At 39.9% G+C, this 19664-nt stretch overlaps 1 protein-coding gene and 1 long non-coding RNA gene across 2 annotated transcripts; both read right to left on the bottom strand.

Moving 5' to 3' along the window:
- Window positions 1-193: 193 nt before the first annotated feature.
- Window positions 194-9941, bottom strand: LOC117807589. The gene is made up of 9 exons (XM_034676921.1): window positions 9745-9941; window positions 7654-7734; window positions 6012-6136; window positions 4670-4844; window positions 2676-2714; window positions 2427-2506; window positions 2258-2348; window positions 2012-2113; window positions 194-439 (listed from the first exon to the last, which is right to left on the bottom strand). Exons 1-9 carry the CDS (start codon window positions 9776-9778, stop codon window positions 234-236), a joined length of 933 nt encoding a protein of 310 aa, XP_034532812.1. The 5' UTR covers window positions 9779-9941; the 3' UTR covers window positions 194-233.
- A 2689-nt stretch (window positions 9942-12630) lies between these two features.
- Window positions 12631-19369, bottom strand: LOC117807497. Its single transcript, XR_004629978.1, has 3 exons — window positions 19152-19369; window positions 15747-15806; window positions 12631-12951 (listed from the first exon to the last, which is right to left on the bottom strand). It is a non-coding gene; the product is annotated as an uncharacterized LOC117807497 (long non-coding RNA).
- Between the last annotated feature and the right edge of the window lie 295 nt (window positions 19370-19664).

The following is a 19664-nucleotide window of genomic DNA, read 5'->3' as shown; positions in this document are numbered from 1 at the left end:
TGTATGCACTGGAATTCCTGTGCATGTATTCACAGACTTTAACATTATTGACCACTAGATGGCAGTGTGCACATCGTCCTGGCCCTAAACGCCTTGGTAAAGAAATGTAATCAGGTCCTGTTAAGTCAAAGGTGGGAAGTGTTTAAGAGAGTGGGTTGCAGGAGAACATGTTCCTCAGTGGAAGTAAGGCCAACAATAATCTGGATCACTTCACACTGAACACCTTCAATGACTTAATGGTGATAGTGAATCTCAGTGTTTATGTTTATCTTACATGGGTTGTTGTTGTTTTCGTTCTGCTGCTCGTCTCCAGCAGCATCGAAGAACAGGTTGGTGCTGTTGTCCGAGTGGTTGTCGGCTTGTTCGTCGCCCAGCGGAGGACTGGCGTTGCTCGTGGGCGACGTCTCCACACCGTTTGAATCTGGCTGTTCCTGTGGAGCTGGAGAGAAGGTACAAAGGGAACATGATGCTGCAGTCACGTTTTTATGGACAGGTAAGAACTTCAATGCATGATCCAAAGCTTGATCCGTAAGGCAACTGGACTGGTAGAAAATCTTGAAGACGTTTCACCTCTCCTCCGAAATGCTTCTTCAGTTCTGACCTGACTGGGGAAGAGCTTGAAGATATAAGCCACTAATGGCCCTTTTCCACTACACAGTTTCGGCCCTACTCGACTCTACTCTACTCGACTCAGTTTGAGTTTCTTTTCAACCAGCCAGAGTACCGACTCACAGTGGGCGGGGTTCTCATAACACAGCTGCACGAAACTGTATTCACGTCATTTTGAACGCTACACAAACACAACAATCACAAACAATGGAGGACATGGAGGTAATGGTGTACTTGCTGCTCGGTCCTCAGCTTTTTTGTTGCAGGCCTAGCGAGAGAGGAAAGCAAAAGAGTACTGATGTTGTTTTTTTAAAAATGGTGGGTTTAATTCCTGTGTTGGGCGTCGCGCTCATGACTCTTCAGTGATGACATTCTCTGACCAATCAGTGACCGGCAGTCCATTGACGTCACCTTTTAGTATTGGCTCAGCTGTAATGGTAAAATCCGTTCCTTTGTGGTCAACTGCCCGAGACGCCCCATCTCTTGACCCCTCATCAAGACACTAGGTCCCATTGTGTTTTAAATTGTGACGTCTAGACCCTGAAACCTCCTTGATGAATACACAATCCCATCCTGGTGCAGATACCTACAACAGACAAAGGGTGTGAAAGGCTGTGAAAAACACCTTAGGGACCCCACCCTGATGTAGATACCTGCAACAGACAAAGGGTGTGAAACACACCTTAGGGGGCGGTCCTCAGGTATAAATGTTCGAGCTTTCCCCATGTTCGAGGTCTTTCTCCATTCCAACCGCTCGGGTGTTGACTGACCTTTTCCTTGCAAAGAAAATAAAACCTTGTCGGCCGGCAGAAGTCTCTATTTCATTATTCACCAGTAACAGGAAGTAACGGCAGAAACTTCCACAACACAACTCGCTTGGAACCAGAGCAGAGCAGGTACGAAAAACTGGTATCTGACACAAGGTACCGCGCCCGTGGAAACGGAACACAAACCGAGTAGAGTCAAGTCGAGTAGAGTAGGGCTAAGACGGACCGGTGGAAAAGGGCCATAACAGTCGTGGGTGTGTCCAGGAGTCCCGACTCACAGCTGACCCATCACCCTGACGACTGTCAGGAACTAGGCTAACGAAAGGGGGGCCTAGCAGTCCAAGCGCCCTACATACAGAAGCTACAGTCCTCGTAGCAGGGGTCGCCAGTTTGATTCACGACCAGTCGACCATTTCCTGCATGTCTTCCCCCGCTCTCTACTCCCCACATTTGCTGTCTGTCTTCAGCTGTCAAATGGAATGAAGGCAAAAAGCCCAAAAATGTAACTTTAATAAAGGGTGGAACTCTCTCCTTGTCTCCAGTCGTGTGTTTAGCTAGTTTTCCAGAGAGTTTTAAATGTTACAAACATCATTCTGTCAAGTATCAGTCACCAGAGTGTGCACAGGATGTCGTACCATCGTCTCTATTCGAGTTCTCCGACGGTAAAGTTTTGCCGTTGGCGACTGGCGTAGACGGAAAGTCATCAATGATTACTTCGTCTTTGGGGGCCGGTTGATCTGGAAACCAAAGCACACACACAAACACACACACACACACACACACACACACACACACACACACACACACACACACACACACACATACATCAGCATCCACTAGTGTTAAGTCATGGCCGAGCAGTTCAATGAGACCAAACGTACCCAGCTCGTCCAGGTAGATTTGTTCAAAGGTGCCGGCGGGTTCATTGTGACGGTTGGTGGGAACAGGTCTCTGGAGGTCGAAGGAGTGCGTCTGAACAAACAAACAAATACTTAGTTTAACAACACAAGAGATTCAACAAGTGAACCACCTTAACCTCGAGGGTCTCACCCTGTAGGCTCTCCTGAGTTGGTAGAGGATGACGCACAGAATGATGATCACCAGGATGATCATCACCAGGATCACGTAGGCTGCAGACACGGGCAGAGAGACAGTTTAACCTGCAACTGGAGGAACCTGAAGGGACTCATTAGTACCTCTATGTGGAACAGTGTGATGACCCAGTTTAGGAGAAAGAATGAAATAATAGGACGTATGAGTTTATGTTCATAATGAAAAATGAATGAATGACATCCTTACCCCAGGAGAAACCACCCCTGGATCCTGATCCAGTTGGTGCTGAAAGAGACAAACAGCAGGTTACCGATCAGTGTTTCAGTTTCTACATTTATACAAACACAACATCCACGATTGTAACCTGAGAGTTGTGGAGCTGTTTTACATTTCTAAGACTCTTCATGCAAAACTAAAAGTCCCCTAAAAGTCAAAAAGTCTGAGAGAGATCCCTCAGGCCCTAAACCCTCACAGACTAAGCACCTCAAAGTCAGTGAGTGTGGACACTGGGCAACATTTAAGGGGATGTTAGTTTTTTATCATTTCAACAAACCCTTAGATTTGTTGTCTTTTAAGGGGAAGGAGTTATGGATCTAGAGTTTAAATCCTTCAAGTCACACTGCAGGCTAAAGTGGCCCAAATCCGATTTTTTTGGGGGTCAAGTGACCAGGTCAGATTTTTTTAGAGGCAGTGTGAACACTCATATTTAGACCACTTCCATATGTGGTCCTGAATCAGATCCAGATCAGATATTTTCAATGCGACCTCAGTGTGAATGGCCAAGGCGGATTTGATGCACATTTGTAGGTTTTGTTAAGCCTCTCACCAATCGGGTGGGTGTGTCCAATTTATCATAATTGTCGCCAGGTGACATAAAAAAAAAAACGCCTGTTACAAAATGATAGAAAATGATACCAAGAACACAAAAACAAGAATCACAGAAACAAAATATTTTAAATAAATAAAAAGTAATAAAAATACACCAAAATAATACACAAAAACACGATTAAAATAAAAAACAATTACACAAAAAATGCAAGAAATACACAAAACATCTCGACTACCTCTCCACCATGTGATCAGAAAATGGATTACCACCATCCAAAAATACAATATTTACAGAAAACAGGAGAAGGTAGAGGTACTCCATTTTCTGGAGTGGAGCACTTGACGAGGTGTTTCGTGTATTTCATGGTGGCGGTAGCTCAGACCATAGGGACTTGGCTTGGAAACCAAAGGGTCAAGTTTGGCAAGTGGGCTGGTGGCTGGAGAGGTGCTGGTTCACTTGCCTGGGCACTGCCAATGTGCCCTTGAGCAAGGCACTGAACCCCCAACTGCTTGGGGTGCGCTGGTTGATGGCAGCATCCTCACTCTGACATCTCTCCCTAAGTGCATGTTTGTAAAATTGTATGTATATACCAAAAACTGTGCATGGAGCATGACCAAAAAAATAACACAATTGGAAAAAATTTAATTTCCCACATGGGATTAATAAAGTACGTTTCTTATTATTATTATTTTTGTAATTTTTAATTTATTTTAATTGTTGTTGTTTTTTTTCGTGTATTATTTTTGTGTATTTTTATAAAATTTGATTTTTTTAAAGATTTTTTTTCTGTGATTCTTGTGTTTGTGTTCTTGGTATAATTTTGTATAATTTTGTGTCAAATGGTGACAGTTGTTATAAATTGGACACACCCACCTGATTGGTGAGAGGCTGAAGAAACCTCGGGCTGCAACACGTTTCTTTTTGCTGCTGTCAGATTATTGACATTAAAGTTTGTCAGCTTAATCACTTGTGCTGACGTTTTCTCAACTATATTATCCACTTTGGGTCAGCACAGAGTCGTTTTTTTAGTAACTATGGGTGAGCACGCCAATTCTCTTTCTTGTGTGCGTGGCAGCATTTAATGTGACCTGAAGTGACACACCAGCCGTTGTGTGTGAGCCTGACTAAGTGTCTGTTGGTTGGTTTCAGTGCGTTTCAGTGTGTTTCAGTGTGTGTCAGTGTGTGTCAGTGTGTTTCAGTGTGTTTCAGTGTGTGTCAGTGTGTGTCAGTGTGTTTCAGTGTGTTTCAGTGTGTTTCAGTGTGTGTCAGTGTGTGTCAGTGTGTTTCAGTGTGTACGCAGCAGCAGTTACAGTGAGCATGAGACTGTGATGGTTGTGGTTTGACACACAGGAAGACAAACTCAGACGCACAGCTCGCCGTTATGCGTTTCGACTCTGTGTTCAGGAGTTACCTGGTGTTGTTGAGGGTCTGGGTGCCGCTCTGATAGGCTCAGTTGTCCTTTCAGGGTCCTTGGCCTCGGTTAGACTGACCGTGGTCGTCTGTGATGCTGTACTGCCATTGCCGGCTGATTTTGACGAGTTGTCAACGACTCCATAGACGTCATTTTCTACTTCACTCTCGTCGTCCTGTAAAACATCACTCAGAGATTTCAGTGTGTTCAAGAGCTTCAAATCTTTAATTTCATATCCTAAAAGCAATGTTCTGATCAGTCGGAGTGTTGGGCTACCTCACTTCCACTTCCCTCAGTCTTAATGCTAAGCTATGCTAACCTAGTCATACTTTCAGCAATAATCCTGAATCGTCTCTCATATTTTAAATAAAGGCTTAAAATGACAAAATCAGTGATTTCACTCTCTGGGACTGACTCTGCTACCAATCTTCATGCTAAGCTAAGCTAATTAGCTTGCATTTTAGACCACTAAGTATTCACCAAATACTTTGTGAATAAATTAAACTTAAAGCTCAACATGTTCATGTCAGTTATGTACATTTCTTGGATCAACTTTGGTGGTAGCTAGGCTAACTGTTTTCCAGCACTTTTGGTCTTAATGCTAAGCTAAGCTATCATTTGATAAGAGGAACAGTTATATTCAGTGCACATGTTGAGGTGATGATTTTAAAGTGAATAAAAGCTCATCAAAGCTTCATATTTCAGAGCTGACTTTTGTTAGCTGTTCTTGATGCTTTGTTATTATTATTATTATTATTTTTTATTATTTTTATAATATTTTAACCATTATTATTTTAATCATTGCTTTAACATATATTTATCTTATTTACTTATCTATTTATTTATCTATGTATTTCTTGTATTCACCTGATCTTGTTAACTCTACCTTATTTTTAAACTTTTCTCTCCACTATATCTTATTTTATTAATTTCACTGTATTGATTTTATTTTATTTTTAAGTGTTTTTTAATTTTACCATTGCTGTTGTTTTCTGTCTCTCTGTTTTTCTGTGAATCACATTGGGCTGCATGTTTTTATGTATGAAAGGGGATGTATAAATAAAGTTGAGTTGAGTTTTTAGTGAGTGTTAGCTAAGCTATGCTAATTCCTATACAACTCAGACTTATGAAGAGATCAGTTATATCCAGAGAATACGTCCAAAAGTCCTCTTTGTTTCTCAGTGAAGTTTAAAATGACGATGCAGTAAGAAGAAAACAACAGGTACTGCAAATTTTCATTTATATCTTGCTAAGCTAGCTACAATTTCAAAAGCTGCTTTCATTTGGATTGGTGGAATGGTAACATAAGAAGCATATTTGGCCTAGGTGTTCCCATGAGTACCTGAGTCCCGTTCCTTGATGTGTTGCTCTGAGGAGAAGGCGTGGTCAGCGGGGACAGCGGGGACAGCGTGGGCAGCGATGTGCTGTTAGCTTCATTCCCACCAGCATCGAGCACATCTGGGGTCTCTGAGTCAGACGTGGGGGAGAAACGATATCAGCCGCAGGTTTTGAGACCATCTCTCTGCAGAAGGCAGCGGCAGGATGTGGGCACTGTCACCATGGCTGTGTACAAACACAGACTCGATGCAGGGCGCCACAGGACAGCGCAAGAGAGCCACACATAACTTCACACGCATAGCAAGGCGCACTTATTTATGTAGCACATTTCAGCTACAGTATGAGGCTACTCAAAGATAAACACAAGACATCAGGACAAAACTGAAAGAAGAACAGTTCAAGAGAGCATTTGAAAATTATGAAAAGAAGCCATTAAAAAGACAGTTTTTAAATATGAGTTATAGTCACAGCACAACCACTGTTAGCTTTCTCTGCTAAAGGTGCATTTGGACCAAGAGTTCCACAGTCTTTTAGCCCCCAGAACTACTTTACCCTGAACTAAAAGGTTCCTGGTCCCCCATTGTTGTCTGCGTTTCGACCGCGGGGCTGAAGTCCCGGGTAGATTGTGAAAATCAGGCCAGTGACGTATGGAGGGGGGAAAAAGTGTTCATGATGCTCTGCTCATCAGAGGGTTGGTGTAAAAGAATGCTGCCTGTTGTTCACACACTCAAAAACATGCATGTATAAAACAATCAACAGCCCAGAAGGGGTTATTGGAGCACGTTAAAATGCTGACTGATTTAAATCTTCAATGAGGTCTACAAGTTCAAAGTTTCAACACAAAGATCCAGGAACTCTAGTGTCCCACGTCACTGAGCCTTCTTGTTCAGTCCTCCTGTCTGGTTTTACTTCAACTTGGGGTGCATTTGGATCAAGAGTTCATGGGTCTTTCAGCCCCCAGAACTACTTTCCCCTGAACTAAAAGGTTCCTGTGCCCCCCTTGTTGTCTGAGTTTCGACCGCGGGCTGAAGTCCCGAAATAATAAATACATGCACTACACCACCAGACCAGTAGAGGGCAGTAAAACAAAGAGGAATGCCATCCATCACAGATGACACCATAGAAGCAGACGGACAGGCAGGTATCATTATGAGCAACACAACAGTTAGCCTGTTAGCATGAAGAGACTCAGCTGGTCTGTTTTAGATGGTGCTATATTTCATCACAGATGGATTCACTGAATCAACACGTGAGAGGAGATAAGCTCGAGTAGCAAAGACGTTTCAACACGGCTTTAAAATCCTTTTGAACTCAAAAAGCCGTGGCAGAGATCGGCCGGTGTTCTGGTTTAAACAGCGACCCTGTTAACTGGAGACTCTCTGCCGGATACATCCCTCATAAACGTCTTTAGACGAGCCGCTAATCAAACTTTGAGCATTCGGCGTCAACTACCATTCAGAAATGAAGAGGGTTGTTTTTAAGGGTACCTTAACACAGACGTGAAGGATACCTGGGGCTTAAACTCGTTGGACGTGAGATTTTAAAACACCCACAGCTGACAAACCATGCAGAAGAGTAGCGTAAGGGAAAAAAACAACACTGAAAATACCGGACATGACTGCAAAGACACAAACTGAGTACTGTACCATAATGGCCTGTGTACGAGGGTTCTGTTCCTGGTTCGGCAGTCTGATCTTGTCCTCTTGAGAGCGATAAAACTGCTAAAACTGAGACAGAGACAGAACAGGAAGTAGAATGTTACATTGATAATAGAGATGACCTGGAAAGGAAGGAAGTGTTTTCTGTTATTGTTATTAAAAACGTCTGTGGAGGTAAACTGTGGGTGTTCATTGTTGACGTTAACTAAGAAGTGGGCATAGCCTTTAGGTCTGAAAGGGAGTATCTGTAACGTGCATTCTTTAAACGACCAGCAGGGGGCGATTCCACAGAGTACAAAATGAGCACACCCCATTTATTATTCTTTGTTATTGTTTGTTTTGTTGTTGTCATGAGCCTTTAGCATAGACTTTATAAACATGGTCCACCCACAACCCTAACCCAAAGATGGTGGTCGCCATATTGGTCCTGGAACTTCCTCTCTGTGATTGGCAGAGCCTGCTGGAACACTCTGATCCATGCTATCCGCTCACTTGGCACCTGTACCCCTCTGTGGCAGTGCATCCCACTCAGACATTTTATCCTAAAGAATCAAACATTTTGACTTAGGAGAAGAATAAAATGGCCTTAGTCACCCTCTTGACATAGGCCATTGTCCTATTGGGCAGGGGTTCTCAAACTCTTTGGAGCCAGGGACCCCTTACAGGTGAGAAAATTGGACCCCCTCATAATTGTAACACAGATTAAGCACATGCTTCCATTTGCACTCTTAGTTGCCCTTGGAACTATTTGTATTGTAAAACGTATCAATGTAAATCCTTCAGACCTGTACCATAGTGATAAACAGATAACACTTCAATTTGAATCAAGTAAATCCCACTTCTATCCTTTAAAACAGAGGGTCATTTCATTCCTTGTGGACTCAACATGACAGCATTTATACTTTCCAAGTAATTGATCTTAAACGCTTTCAGAAAATTAACAGTAGCAAGACTCACATATCCCTTCGAGCCACCAAATGGTATCTGAACAATGGTGGATATGCTGTTTTTAATGACACAGCACAATTTTATCATTTATTAGAAATGTATTCAAATTATTTCAACCTCACGCTATGGTTTGCGGACCCTCAGGGGTCCCAGGACCCCACTTTGAGAACCACTGCTATAGGGCATAAAGAGCAGAATCCTTTCCACTAAGGATTAAGGCGATTTTACCAGAGGTGGCCAAAAACTCCTTTTCGTCACAAAATGACTCAGGCCATTATTTTAATAGGGTGAGGATATTTGTTGCCCGTACCAGCACCACCCTCCCGCCTAAAACAAAGATGGCGATGGACCAAAATGCAAAACTGGAGGCGTGCATGGAGTCATGATGGTCTGTGTTCAATCTGTATGATGCGTGAGAATTATTCCGATTGGCCGAGAAAGCAGACGTCTAATGTTTGTTTTGGTTGTTGGCTAGACTTCACAGGCGAGATCAGAGGTGTGACACTGCAACAGGTTTTCAAATGTGTGAGAAAGACGAACACAGGTGAGACAACGTGAGCTGAAAGTCCGACTACTGCAGGACGGTAAAAAACAACCTGTATGAGTTCATCTTGCAAATCAGACTTGTGGAGAAATTAAAGTATGACAATATTCCTTAATGCCCCAAAAAAGCTGAGTTATATAAAGTATTTTTTGTACTTCTGCTTTCCTGTAAATTCTCAATCATTATTCCTTATTTTAGTCGGTATTTTAATTTTTGTGCACGATGTTACTTCCTGTGCAGACCAAGAGGGTTTCTGAGTCTTTGAATGCATCCTTAAATAATCCAGCAGTCTCCTTGTGTGCATTAAAGCTTGAATCAAGACCTTGAAAATGTTTCTAAATAAGGGAAATCAGTGAGGCTTTTGCAGGGTACGATTCAACTGGCGTCCAAACAACCTGAAGATGAAGGTTTGAGGTCGTGGTTGGAGTAAACGCGGGAGCTCTGATTTGTATAAAAACTCATATTTCAGCTTTACGCATCAATAAATCCAGTTTCTTACGTGTGTGATTGTAATCATGATGATTCAAATCTCAGCTGAACTGAAGCAACTTTTCAATCTGTAGAATGAAAGTTTGAGGTGAACTCACCGAGGACGCAGACGTGACTCCAACACTTGAACATGGTGATTTATTCACTTTTGACCACTCTCTCTCTCTCTCTTTCTTACTCTCACTCTCTTTCTAAAAATAAGCTCCTAGAAGTGATGTCGCACCATGCACGAGGCTGCAGGGAATCCTTTTACTTTCTTTGTTTAGTTCTTTTTTTAACAACTCCCTTCCTCTATCTCGACTCTCACTTCTTCTCTGAGAACTTTCTGCTTCGTGTTCTCTCTCTCTCTCTCTCTCTCTCTCTCTCTCTCTCTCTCTCTCTGTCTCTCTCTCTCTCTCTCTCTGTCTCTCTCTCTCTCTCTCTCTCTCTCTCTCTCTCTGTCTCTCTCTCTCTCTCTGTCTCTCTCTCTCTCGTCTCAGTAGCTCTAAACCTTTCCCCACCACACCTCTCTCTCTCTCTCTCTCTCTCTCTCTCTCTCTCTCTCTCTCTCTCTCTCTCTCTCTTAAGCTGACTGACTCTTCCTGATTCAGCAGGTCTTTACGGGAAATAGAATCCAGAGGGAGACAAGACCCCGACTCTACTAATGCATCGTGCATCGGCGTCCAGCATAGATAGAATTCTTGAGCATCTGATCTGGAGGGCTCCGACCTGCCGGATCAGAGACAGAGTGGATCCAGTGGAAGTTAACACATTGACTAGAATAGGAACGTATCAGATCTGGTTCTGTGACGGACCGGAGATTGGGTATTTGGCCTTAAGTCTTCCTTGTGTTTCCTTTTGGATTTGGTTCTTGGACATTTTAGTAGGAATTCTTCTGCTATTACTAAAATCTTAATTTTCTGTCATGATTGGGGGATAACTGAGAAGGACCCATGTGCAGAAAATTACAAAAGGTACACATCCACATCCTGACTGACTTTAGGGAGGAGTCCGGCCTTCATTTTAGGTTTACATGAAGCGTCCACATGCTCTCTCTCTTGACCCTAACCTTTTCTTGTCTCATCCACCCTTGCCCTCTTTCCTTCTCTGTCTCTGTGCTGTCTAAATATCTCTCTCTCTCTCTCTCTCTCTCTCTCTCTCTCTCTCTCTCTCTCTCTCTCTCTCTCTCTCTCTCTCTCTCTCTCTCTCTCTCTCTCTCTCTCTCTGTCTCTCTCTCTCTCGTCTCAGTAGCTCTAAACCTTTCCCCCCCACACCTTTCTCTCTCTCTCTCTCTCTCTCTCTCTCTCTCTCTCTCTCTCTCTCTCTCTCTCTCTCTCTCTCTTTCTCTCTCTCTCTCTCTCTCTCTCTTAAGCTTTGTTTCCTCTCATATCCAACCTGCTGTCGTCATTTTGACTGACTCTTCCTGATTCAGCAGGTCTTTACGGGAAATAGAATCCAGAGTGAGACAAGACCCCGACTCTACTAATGCATCGTGCATCGGCGTCCAGCATAGATAGAAGTCTTGAGCATCTGATCTGGAGGGCTCCGACCTGCCGGATCAGAGACAGAGTGGATCCAGTGGAAGTTAACACATTGACTAGAATAGGAACCTATCAGATCCGGTGCTGTGACGGATCAGAGATGAACTGGACACAGATCCGAGGGAATTTGGCCTTAAGTCTTCCTTGTGTTTTCTTTTGGATTTGGTTCTTGGACATTTCAGTAAGAATTCTTCTGCTATTACTAAAATCTTAATTTTCAGTCATGATGGGGGATAATTGAGAAGGACCCATGTGCAGAAAATTACAAAAGGTGCTAAAATGTCCAAGAACCAATTTCAAAGAAAGTAAGGTGAACACAAGGAAGACGTACAATGATCCAACACAGGACAGGGGACACATCCAAACCCAAACAAGATCAACTCATGACGATGTCTCTAGTTTAGTAGATTGTGTATCTGGCTGTATTGATAAGTAAACATGGGTATCATCTGCATATAGATGAATGTTTCTTCTGATATAACCACATACAGATAAGGTTAACAACAAAGGTCCAGTTAATGAGCCCTGTGGAACTCCCTGACTGACATGAGGAAATTTTAGGTTTACATGAAGTGTCCACATGCTCTCTCTCTCTCCTCTTGTTTAGCTACATCTCTCTCTTGACCCTAACCTTTTCTTGTCTCATCCACCCTCGCCCTCTTTCCTTCTCTGTCTCTGCGCTGTCTAAATCTCTCTGTCTCTCTCTCTCTCTCTCTCTCAGTGTGTGTGTCAGTCTCCAGGAAGTGAGTCATTGACCGCAGAGCTCGACACAGGATGCTAGCTCTCTGCTTATGTGTAGGAGCTGCTCGGTTTCTAACTCTCTCATTGTCATGTTTAAAGGAAGACAAAATATTCACACCATCTTTAAACATGTCAGGAAGTCTCTGCGTTCTTATTTTAACTGTGCAAAAAGACTGACTCATTCTTGAAGCTTCTGGAAACCAGCTCTGGAACACTTCTTAGTTTGATGCATCTTGCAGTGTACTTTGAATGTCAGGCCAAACAGAGAAATCTAAAGAAGCCCCTGTTTGTTAAAAAGTCTCAGGTGTCAAAGTCAGCAGCAAAAAATACTGGGATTTAATAATTTGAGCAATGTCACAAAATATATACTTTACATTAATGTACCAATTATCAAAAATATCAACACAGTCTGAAGTAAGAAAAGTTCAAGTAAGAGCAGAAATTATTCAAACACGTGTTAATCAAAATACCTTTTAAAAGTTAAATTCATAAAAATGTTAAATTTAAATTTTTGCCCAAATTTAAAATTGTATTTTAACATTTCAACCATACTACTATCTAAGAACAAAAGTTAATGTAAGGCGTATAAAAAATGAAATATGGAAAACTAATAGGTAGTAAATGGAAGATGGATGTCACAGCTCTGTGTGGCCAGCAGGTGGCAGTACCAACCCACAGACCCGGAGTCCAGGTTTGAGTGAAGACACAATGAACGGTCCAAGATGAGCTTAACATCGGTTTTATTTGAAGCTTCAGTTTAGAAGTCTTTCATGAAAGTAGCAACTACAGAAGAATTACAGAGAACATTTCATGCACCAGAATCTCTACAGGATTTTAAAAAGGCGTATGTGTGTGACACATCAGTAAAACATTAACAGAAACACACAACTGATATGATTGCAATCATGACAAGAAGCTTCTCTTTTTAGAAAACAAACATGAGCAAAAACGAGAAGGCCTGGACCACGAGGACGGGGAGGAGTCTGGCGGTGGACAGAGAGCAGTCGCTTTTAGTAGTTGGCATTGACACATTTTGTGCTTGAGCTGTAGGAAGAGAGGAACAACAGTTCAGCTGTCAAACTTTAGAAAAATCAAAGTTTCTTTTGAGAGAGTCAGAGTCCCCATGTGTGGTTTCCTGTTTGCATGGACCAGTTTTAACCTGCATTAGTGGATGCAGCATTCAAAGACAATGGTTTTTGGAAGTGATTTCGACCCCATGCAGTTACTTCCACTACAGAGTCATGTCTGTTTTTAGTGCAGTGACTTCCACTACAGAGTCATGTCTGTTTTGAATGCAGTTACTTCCACTACAGAGTCATGTCTGTTTTTAATGCAGTGACTTCCACTACAGAGTTATGTCTGTTTTTAGTGCAGTGACTTCCACTACAGAGTCATGTCTGTTTTTAATGCAGTGACTTCCACTACAGAGTCATGTCTGTGTTTAATGCAGTGACTTCTACTACAGAGTCATGTCTGTGTTTAATGCAGTGACTTCCACTACAGAGTCATGTCTGTCTTTAATGCAGTGACTTCCACTACAGAGTCATGTCTGTTTTTAATGCATTGACTTCCACTACAGAGTCATGTCTGTTTTTAGTGCAGTGACTTCCACTACAGAGTCATGTCTGTTTTTAGTGCAGTGACTTCCACTACAGAGTCATGTCTGTGTTTAATGCAGTGACGTCCACTACAGAGTCATGTCTGTTTTTAATGCAGTGACTTCCACTACAGAGTCATGTCTGTGTTTAATGCAGTGACGTCCACTACAGAGTCATGTCTGTCTTTAATGCAGTGACTTCCACTACAGAGTCATGTCTGTCTTTAATGCAGTGACTTCCACTACAGTCATGTCTGTTTTTAATGCAGTGACTTCCACTACAGAGTCATGTCTGTGTTAAATGCAGTGACGTCCACTACAGTCATGTCTGTTTTTAATGCAGTGACTTCCACTACAGAGTCATGTCTGTTTTTAATGCAGTGACTTCCACTACAGAGTCATGTCTGTCTTTAATGCAGTGACGTCCACTACAGAGTCATGTCTGTCTTTAATGCAGTGACGTCCACTACAGAGTCATGTCTGTCTTTAATGCAGTGACTTCCACTACAGAGTCATGTCTGTCTTCAATGCAGTGACTTCCACTACAGAGTCATGTCTGTTTTTAATGCAGTGACTTCCACTACAGAGTCATGTCTGTTTTTAATGCAGTGACTTCCACTACAGAGTCATGTCTGTTTTTAATGCAGTGACGTCCACTACAGAGTCATGTCTGTTTTTAATGCAGTGACGTCCACTACAGAGTCATGTCTGTTTTTAATGCAGTGACGTCCACTACAGAGTCATATCTGTGTTTAATACAGTGAGTTCCACTTCAGAGTCATGTCTGTGTTTAATGCAGTGACTTCCACTACAGAGTCATGTCTGTGTTAAATGCAGTGACTTCCACTACAGAGTCATGTCTGTCTTTAATGCAGTGACTTCCACTACAGAGTCATGTCTGTTTTTAATGCAGTGACTTCCACTACAGAGTCATGTCTGTGTTTTTAATGCAGTGACTTCCACTACAGAGTCATGTCTGTTTTTAATGCAGTGACTTCCACTACAGAGTCATGTCTGTTTTTAATGCAGTGACTTCCACTACAGAGTCATGTCTGTGTTTAATGCAGTGACGTCCACTACAGAGTCATGTCTGTCTTTAATGCAGTGACTTCCACTACAGAGTCATGTCTGTTTTTAATGCAGTGACTTCCACTACAGAGTCATGTCTGTGTTTTTAATGCAGTGACTTCCACTACAGAGTCATGTCTGTGTTTAATGCAGTGACGTCCACTACAGAGTCATGTCTGTGTTTAATGCAGTGACTTCCACTACAGAGTCACGTCTGTTTTTAATGCAGTGACTTCCACTACAGAGTCATGTCTGTGTTTAATGCAGTGACGTCCACTACAGAGTCATGTCTGTGTTTAATGCAGTGACTTCCACTACAGAGTCATGTCTGTTTTTAATGCAGTGACTTCCACTACAGAGTCATGTCTGTTTTTAATGCAGTGACTTCCACTACAGAGTCATGTCTGTTTTTAATGCAGTGACTTCCACTACAGTCATGTCTGTTTTTAATGCAGTGACTTCCACTACAGAGTCATGTCTGTTTTTAATGCAGTGACTTCCACTACAGAGTCATGTCTGTTTTTAATGCAGTGACTTAAAATGGGCGTGTATTTTCTACTAACATTTTTCAGTTTAAACATTTGAAAGTTTGTCTTTGCTCTATTCTTTTATTAAATATAGAGTTTAGATGATTGAAAATATTTGTTTTTTAACATTTTGAACAGCATCTATTTTTTTGTAGAATCAGGGTTGTACAAAGTGAACATGATATTGTTTTAGTTAAAATTAAAAGTAGAGATTGAGAACAAATGAAAGTTAATTTGCAACAACAAATAACTCACTTGTAAAAAAAATCAAAAAAAATTCAAAAAAATATTTTTTCTATTACTAGCTTTAGGTATTATCAATCAATTGAAGTTGGATGGCTTTGACTAAGTCAAAAAGACATAATTAATCAGAGGTATCTTAAAAATGTAACTTTATTAAAAAGAAATGTTATTTTTTTTGAAAATGTATAAAAACGAAGATATCTGTTTTTGCAAATGAACTCTTCAAATGCAGGAAAATAATTACTGAGCATATACAAACTTTTCTGGTACACGGACAAACCTTGAGACTTTTTTTTGCATCAACTGGATAAGAAAAAACTCAAAAAGCAACAAAATACTTAGAAATAAAATATTTTTTCTGTCCGACATCTGAGTGAACATAAACCAGAAGAGATGAAGGTCACCTGGCGTGGGATTTTGTTCAACAGCTCCCTTTTGTCCGTTTGATAACACGACTGCAGCGCCTGTAAAGAAGGGCAGAAAATGTAACCAAGATCCCAAATGCACCGTGAGCCAATGTTCAGACCTGATACATCTATACGTGTCAATCTGTTTGAACGTTGACATACAAAACCACATTGGGAGTAGAAAACCACACATTGACCTGATTCAGTTTGTGAAGAGACATAGAATGTGTCCCAGTGCACCAAATGATGATACATTAATGCATATGTTCTCTTGCACAATGACTATCCTTTGTGTTCTGTGTTTACTGGCCTTCATGTAAGGTTTAGGTTTAGGCTCTGTTGAAGGTGCACTGGTGAAAGATCCAGTGGCACCATGAGCTCACAAATGTGGATAAAAATAAATGTCCTAGTTTGGTGGTTTGAAAATAATTTCACTCTGTGTTTTCTCACAGATTCAGCTCATGCACTTTGTAAATTTGGTCTTTGCAACCACGTTGGAGACCGCAGTGAGAGCAGGACCCAAAAAAAGGGGGGAAGTTTCTGACAATATGAGGAAGTGGGGACCGTGTGACAGATAAAGATGGGGTTTGTTGCAAGATGCACCAAGGTGACACTGCACTGGAAAAAATGCTTCTCCAAAAACAAGAATAAAAACTTATTTCAAGGTATTTTTACTTTGAAATAAGCAAAAAATCTGCTAATAGAACAAGTGAAATTTTTTCTTGATAAGATTTCTTAAAATAAGACGTAATATTTAGAAAACTGTGATATTAAAATTAGCAGGGAAAACTTATTTTAAGCAATATTTGACCAGTATTAAAGTATAAAACAGGAATTATAACAGTTAATATTTTTTCACTCCAAAAAATATTTCTGCCCTAAACTTCTTCATTTGAGATATATTCACCTTAATCTGAGTTGTATTATAGCGGCACTTCTCTAGGTTTAAGACCATCTTGTACTTGAAATAAGATGACAAAGTTGAATTGTGTCATGTTGAGATCTAATGTCTTCTCATAGTGAGCTGGATATACTAATATTCAGTCATGTTGTTCTTTAGGAGAAGACAGCTCTGCTCTAAAGGAGCTGTTTCATTGTGTGCATGGAGTTTGAGGAGGAAGATTTATATCTGATTTAAAGAAACAGTGTCTGAAAACTGAAACCCTAACCCTTAAAAACAACAACTTCTCTTTCTGTCTTTCTGTCTGTCTGTCTGTCTGTCTGTCTTTCTTTCTTTTATTATTTCTTTCTTTCTTTTTTTCTTTCTTTCTGTCTTTCTTTCTTTCTTTCTTTCTTTCTTTCTTTCTTTTTATTCTTTCTTATTTTTTCTTTCTTTCTGTCTATTCTCTTTCTTTTTGTTCTGTCTTCTTATTTTTCTTTATTATTATTTCTTTCTGTCTGTCTTTCTGTCTTTCTTTCTTTCTTTAATTATTCTGTCTTTCTTTTTGATTATTTATTTTTTTTTCTTTTATTATTCTTTTTCTCGTTTTCTGTCTTTCTTTCTTTCTTTTCTTTTTATTATTTCTTTCTTTCTTTTTTCTGTCTTTTGTCTGTTTTCTTTTTATTATTTCTTTCTTTCTTTCTTCTCTTTTTCTTTCTTCTTTTTTGTCTGTTTTCTTTCTTTTCTTTTTTATTATTTCTTTCTTTCTTTCTCTCTTCTTTCTTCTTTCTTTTATTATTTCTTTCTTTCGTCTTTTGTCTTCTCTCGTCTTCTTTCTTTCTTTTATTATTTCTTTCTTTCTTTAATTATTTCTTTCTTTCTGTCTTTCTTTCTTTCTTTCTTTAATTATTTCTTTCTTTCTGTCTTTCTTTCTTTCTTTCTTTCTTTAATTATTTCTTTCTGTCTTTCTTTTATTATTTCTTTCTTTCTGTCTTTCTTTCTTTCTTTCTTTTATTATTTCTTTCTTTCTTTCGTTCTGTCTTTCTTTTATTATTTCTTTCTTTCTTTCGTTCTGTCTTTCTTTTATTATTTCTTTCTTTCTTTCTTTCTTTCTTTCTTTAATTATTTCTTTCTGTCTTTCTTTTATTATTTCTTTCTTTCTGTCTTTCTTTCTTTCTGTCTTTCTTTTATTATTTCCTTCTTTCTTTCGTTCTGTCTTTCTGTCTTTCTTTTATTATTTCTTTCTTTCTTTCTGTCTTTCTTTCTTTTATTATTTCTTAAAATATTTCTTTCTTTTTTTCTGTATTTCTTTCTTTCTTTTACTATTTCTTTCTTTCTTTTATCAATGGAGCTGTTTTCTGATAAATTCTCCAATAAAATGCATTTACCTAACCCTCCTGTAATGTTCCGGGTCAGATTGACCCATTTCAAAGTTCAAAAATAAAATGAAAACAACATTTTCTTTGGTATGAAACTTCTTCTGCTTGGCTTAATTAGCGTAATGAACATATTCAATAAAAATGGTTCATTTTACATATTAGCAACCCCCCCTACATGTTTATATTACATTGATCACCTACTGTTCGTGGGTCAATTTGACCCGGCAGTCAAAGTGGAGGATAAAAGGGGTCGGAAGTGTCAATTACAATTTTTTTTTTGCTACCGTGTGACATATTTCACCCCAATCACAAACACACACATGAAAATCGATCATGTTCTTTAGTGTTCTTTCAGAATTAAAGAACACCATTGCAAAAAACATTGATTTAAATGGTTAATAATGGAGTTTATAATGAGATTTAAAAAATTGTATTGGGATTTTTTGAGTTTCTGACACTTTTAGATGACTAAATATTCCCCGGGTCAAGTTGACCCAGAAACATTATTGCTGTTCTTGAGAAACGAACCTAACAGGAGAGTTAAATCAAGATTATCCATCTTCTATAAATAAGATCTCAGCTTGAAACATGTCTGAAATGTTAAATAAACCTTGTTTCTTCTAAATTAAAACTCAAAACAAGATCATTTCAAGATTGTTTGACTGAACAAGATATTTAAGATGTCTGAAAACAAGTCCCTCTATCTCGCTGAAATGTTACTTGTTAAGTTAATTTATCTTAAATCAAGTGGGAGAAGACATTTAGACTCAAAATGAGACAATTTCACTTGGTAAGAGTTTGAGTTTTTTTGCTGTGTGCTGACAGAGAGGGGAAGTGGGTACGGTTCAAGGAACTGATGCTGGACCTTGTTTCAGAAGTCTTTGTGCTGAAAGTTTTGAAGGTTAACCGATATGTTTGTGACATTTTATCTATAGAAACAACCCTGGAGGGATAGAAACAGCACTACATGAAGGGGGATTAAAACTGATTGTTCTTTCTTTTTTTAAATTGAGGGTTTTGATTTTTTAAATCTGACGTATCAAACTTGAAAATCCAGATAATACATAAATCACAGTCCAGGCACACATCCACACACATGGCAGTAAGTGAAACTAAATTTGAGTTGTGTTATCTTTGACTCACCAACAGCTAGGATCAGCAGGAACATCTTCACATTCAACATCCTTCTTCTTCTTCTTCTTCTTCTTCTTCTCTCTGTTAAACCTTTGAAATCTCACTCTGCTAAAGTTCCTCTACTCGACTGAAGCTCGTCTGCAGTCTGTAATCTCACATCTAGACCTTTTATGAACCCTTTTTAGAGGAGGAACAAGCTAACCACAGATCATCCAAACTGACTCTGTTGGTGCATCTGCATGAGTTGCAGCCTACTGAGCATGCTCCAACCGTTGTTATATTTCACCCATGATTTCTCTCTCCAAGCTGTAAGGCAGGGGTGTCAAACTCATTTCACAGCCCAATTTGATCTCAAGTGGGCCGCACAAGTAAAATCACAACATAATAACCTATAAAGAAGGACAACTATAAATATTTCCCTTAGTTTTAGTGCAAAAAATCTGAAAATGTTCACATTTAATGAACTATATTTTTACTAAAACAGCTGTTGTATTTTTCGCTCTGATGAGTCTCATCGTGAGG

The sequence above is a fragment of the Notolabrus celidotus genome, chromosome 23 (genome assembly GCF_009762535.1).
Source record: "Notolabrus celidotus isolate fNotCel1 chromosome 23, fNotCel1.pri, whole genome shotgun sequence".
Lineage (NCBI taxonomy): Eukaryota > Metazoa > Chordata > Actinopteri > Labriformes > Labridae > Notolabrus > Notolabrus celidotus.
The sequence above is the reverse complement of the archived record's forward strand: the minus strand, read 5'-3'. Positions and strand labels throughout refer to the sequence as shown.

What these genes read in the sequence shown, in the direction of transcription:
- LOC117807589 (XM_034676921.1), bottom strand. Translation starts at nt 9,778, where the DNA reads ATGTTCAAGTGTTGGAGTCACGTCTGCGTCCTCG. An exon ending in CATCAAGGAACGGGACTCAG is followed by an intron (nt 4,845 to 6,011) that starts GTACTCATGGGA and finishes GATGTTTTACAG; the next exon opens with GACGACGAGAGTGAAGTAGA. An exon ending in CAGACCCTCAACAACACCAG is followed by an intron (nt 2,715 to 4,669) that starts GTAACTCCTGAA and finishes TGTCTCTTTCAG; the next exon opens with CACCAACTGGATCAGGATCC.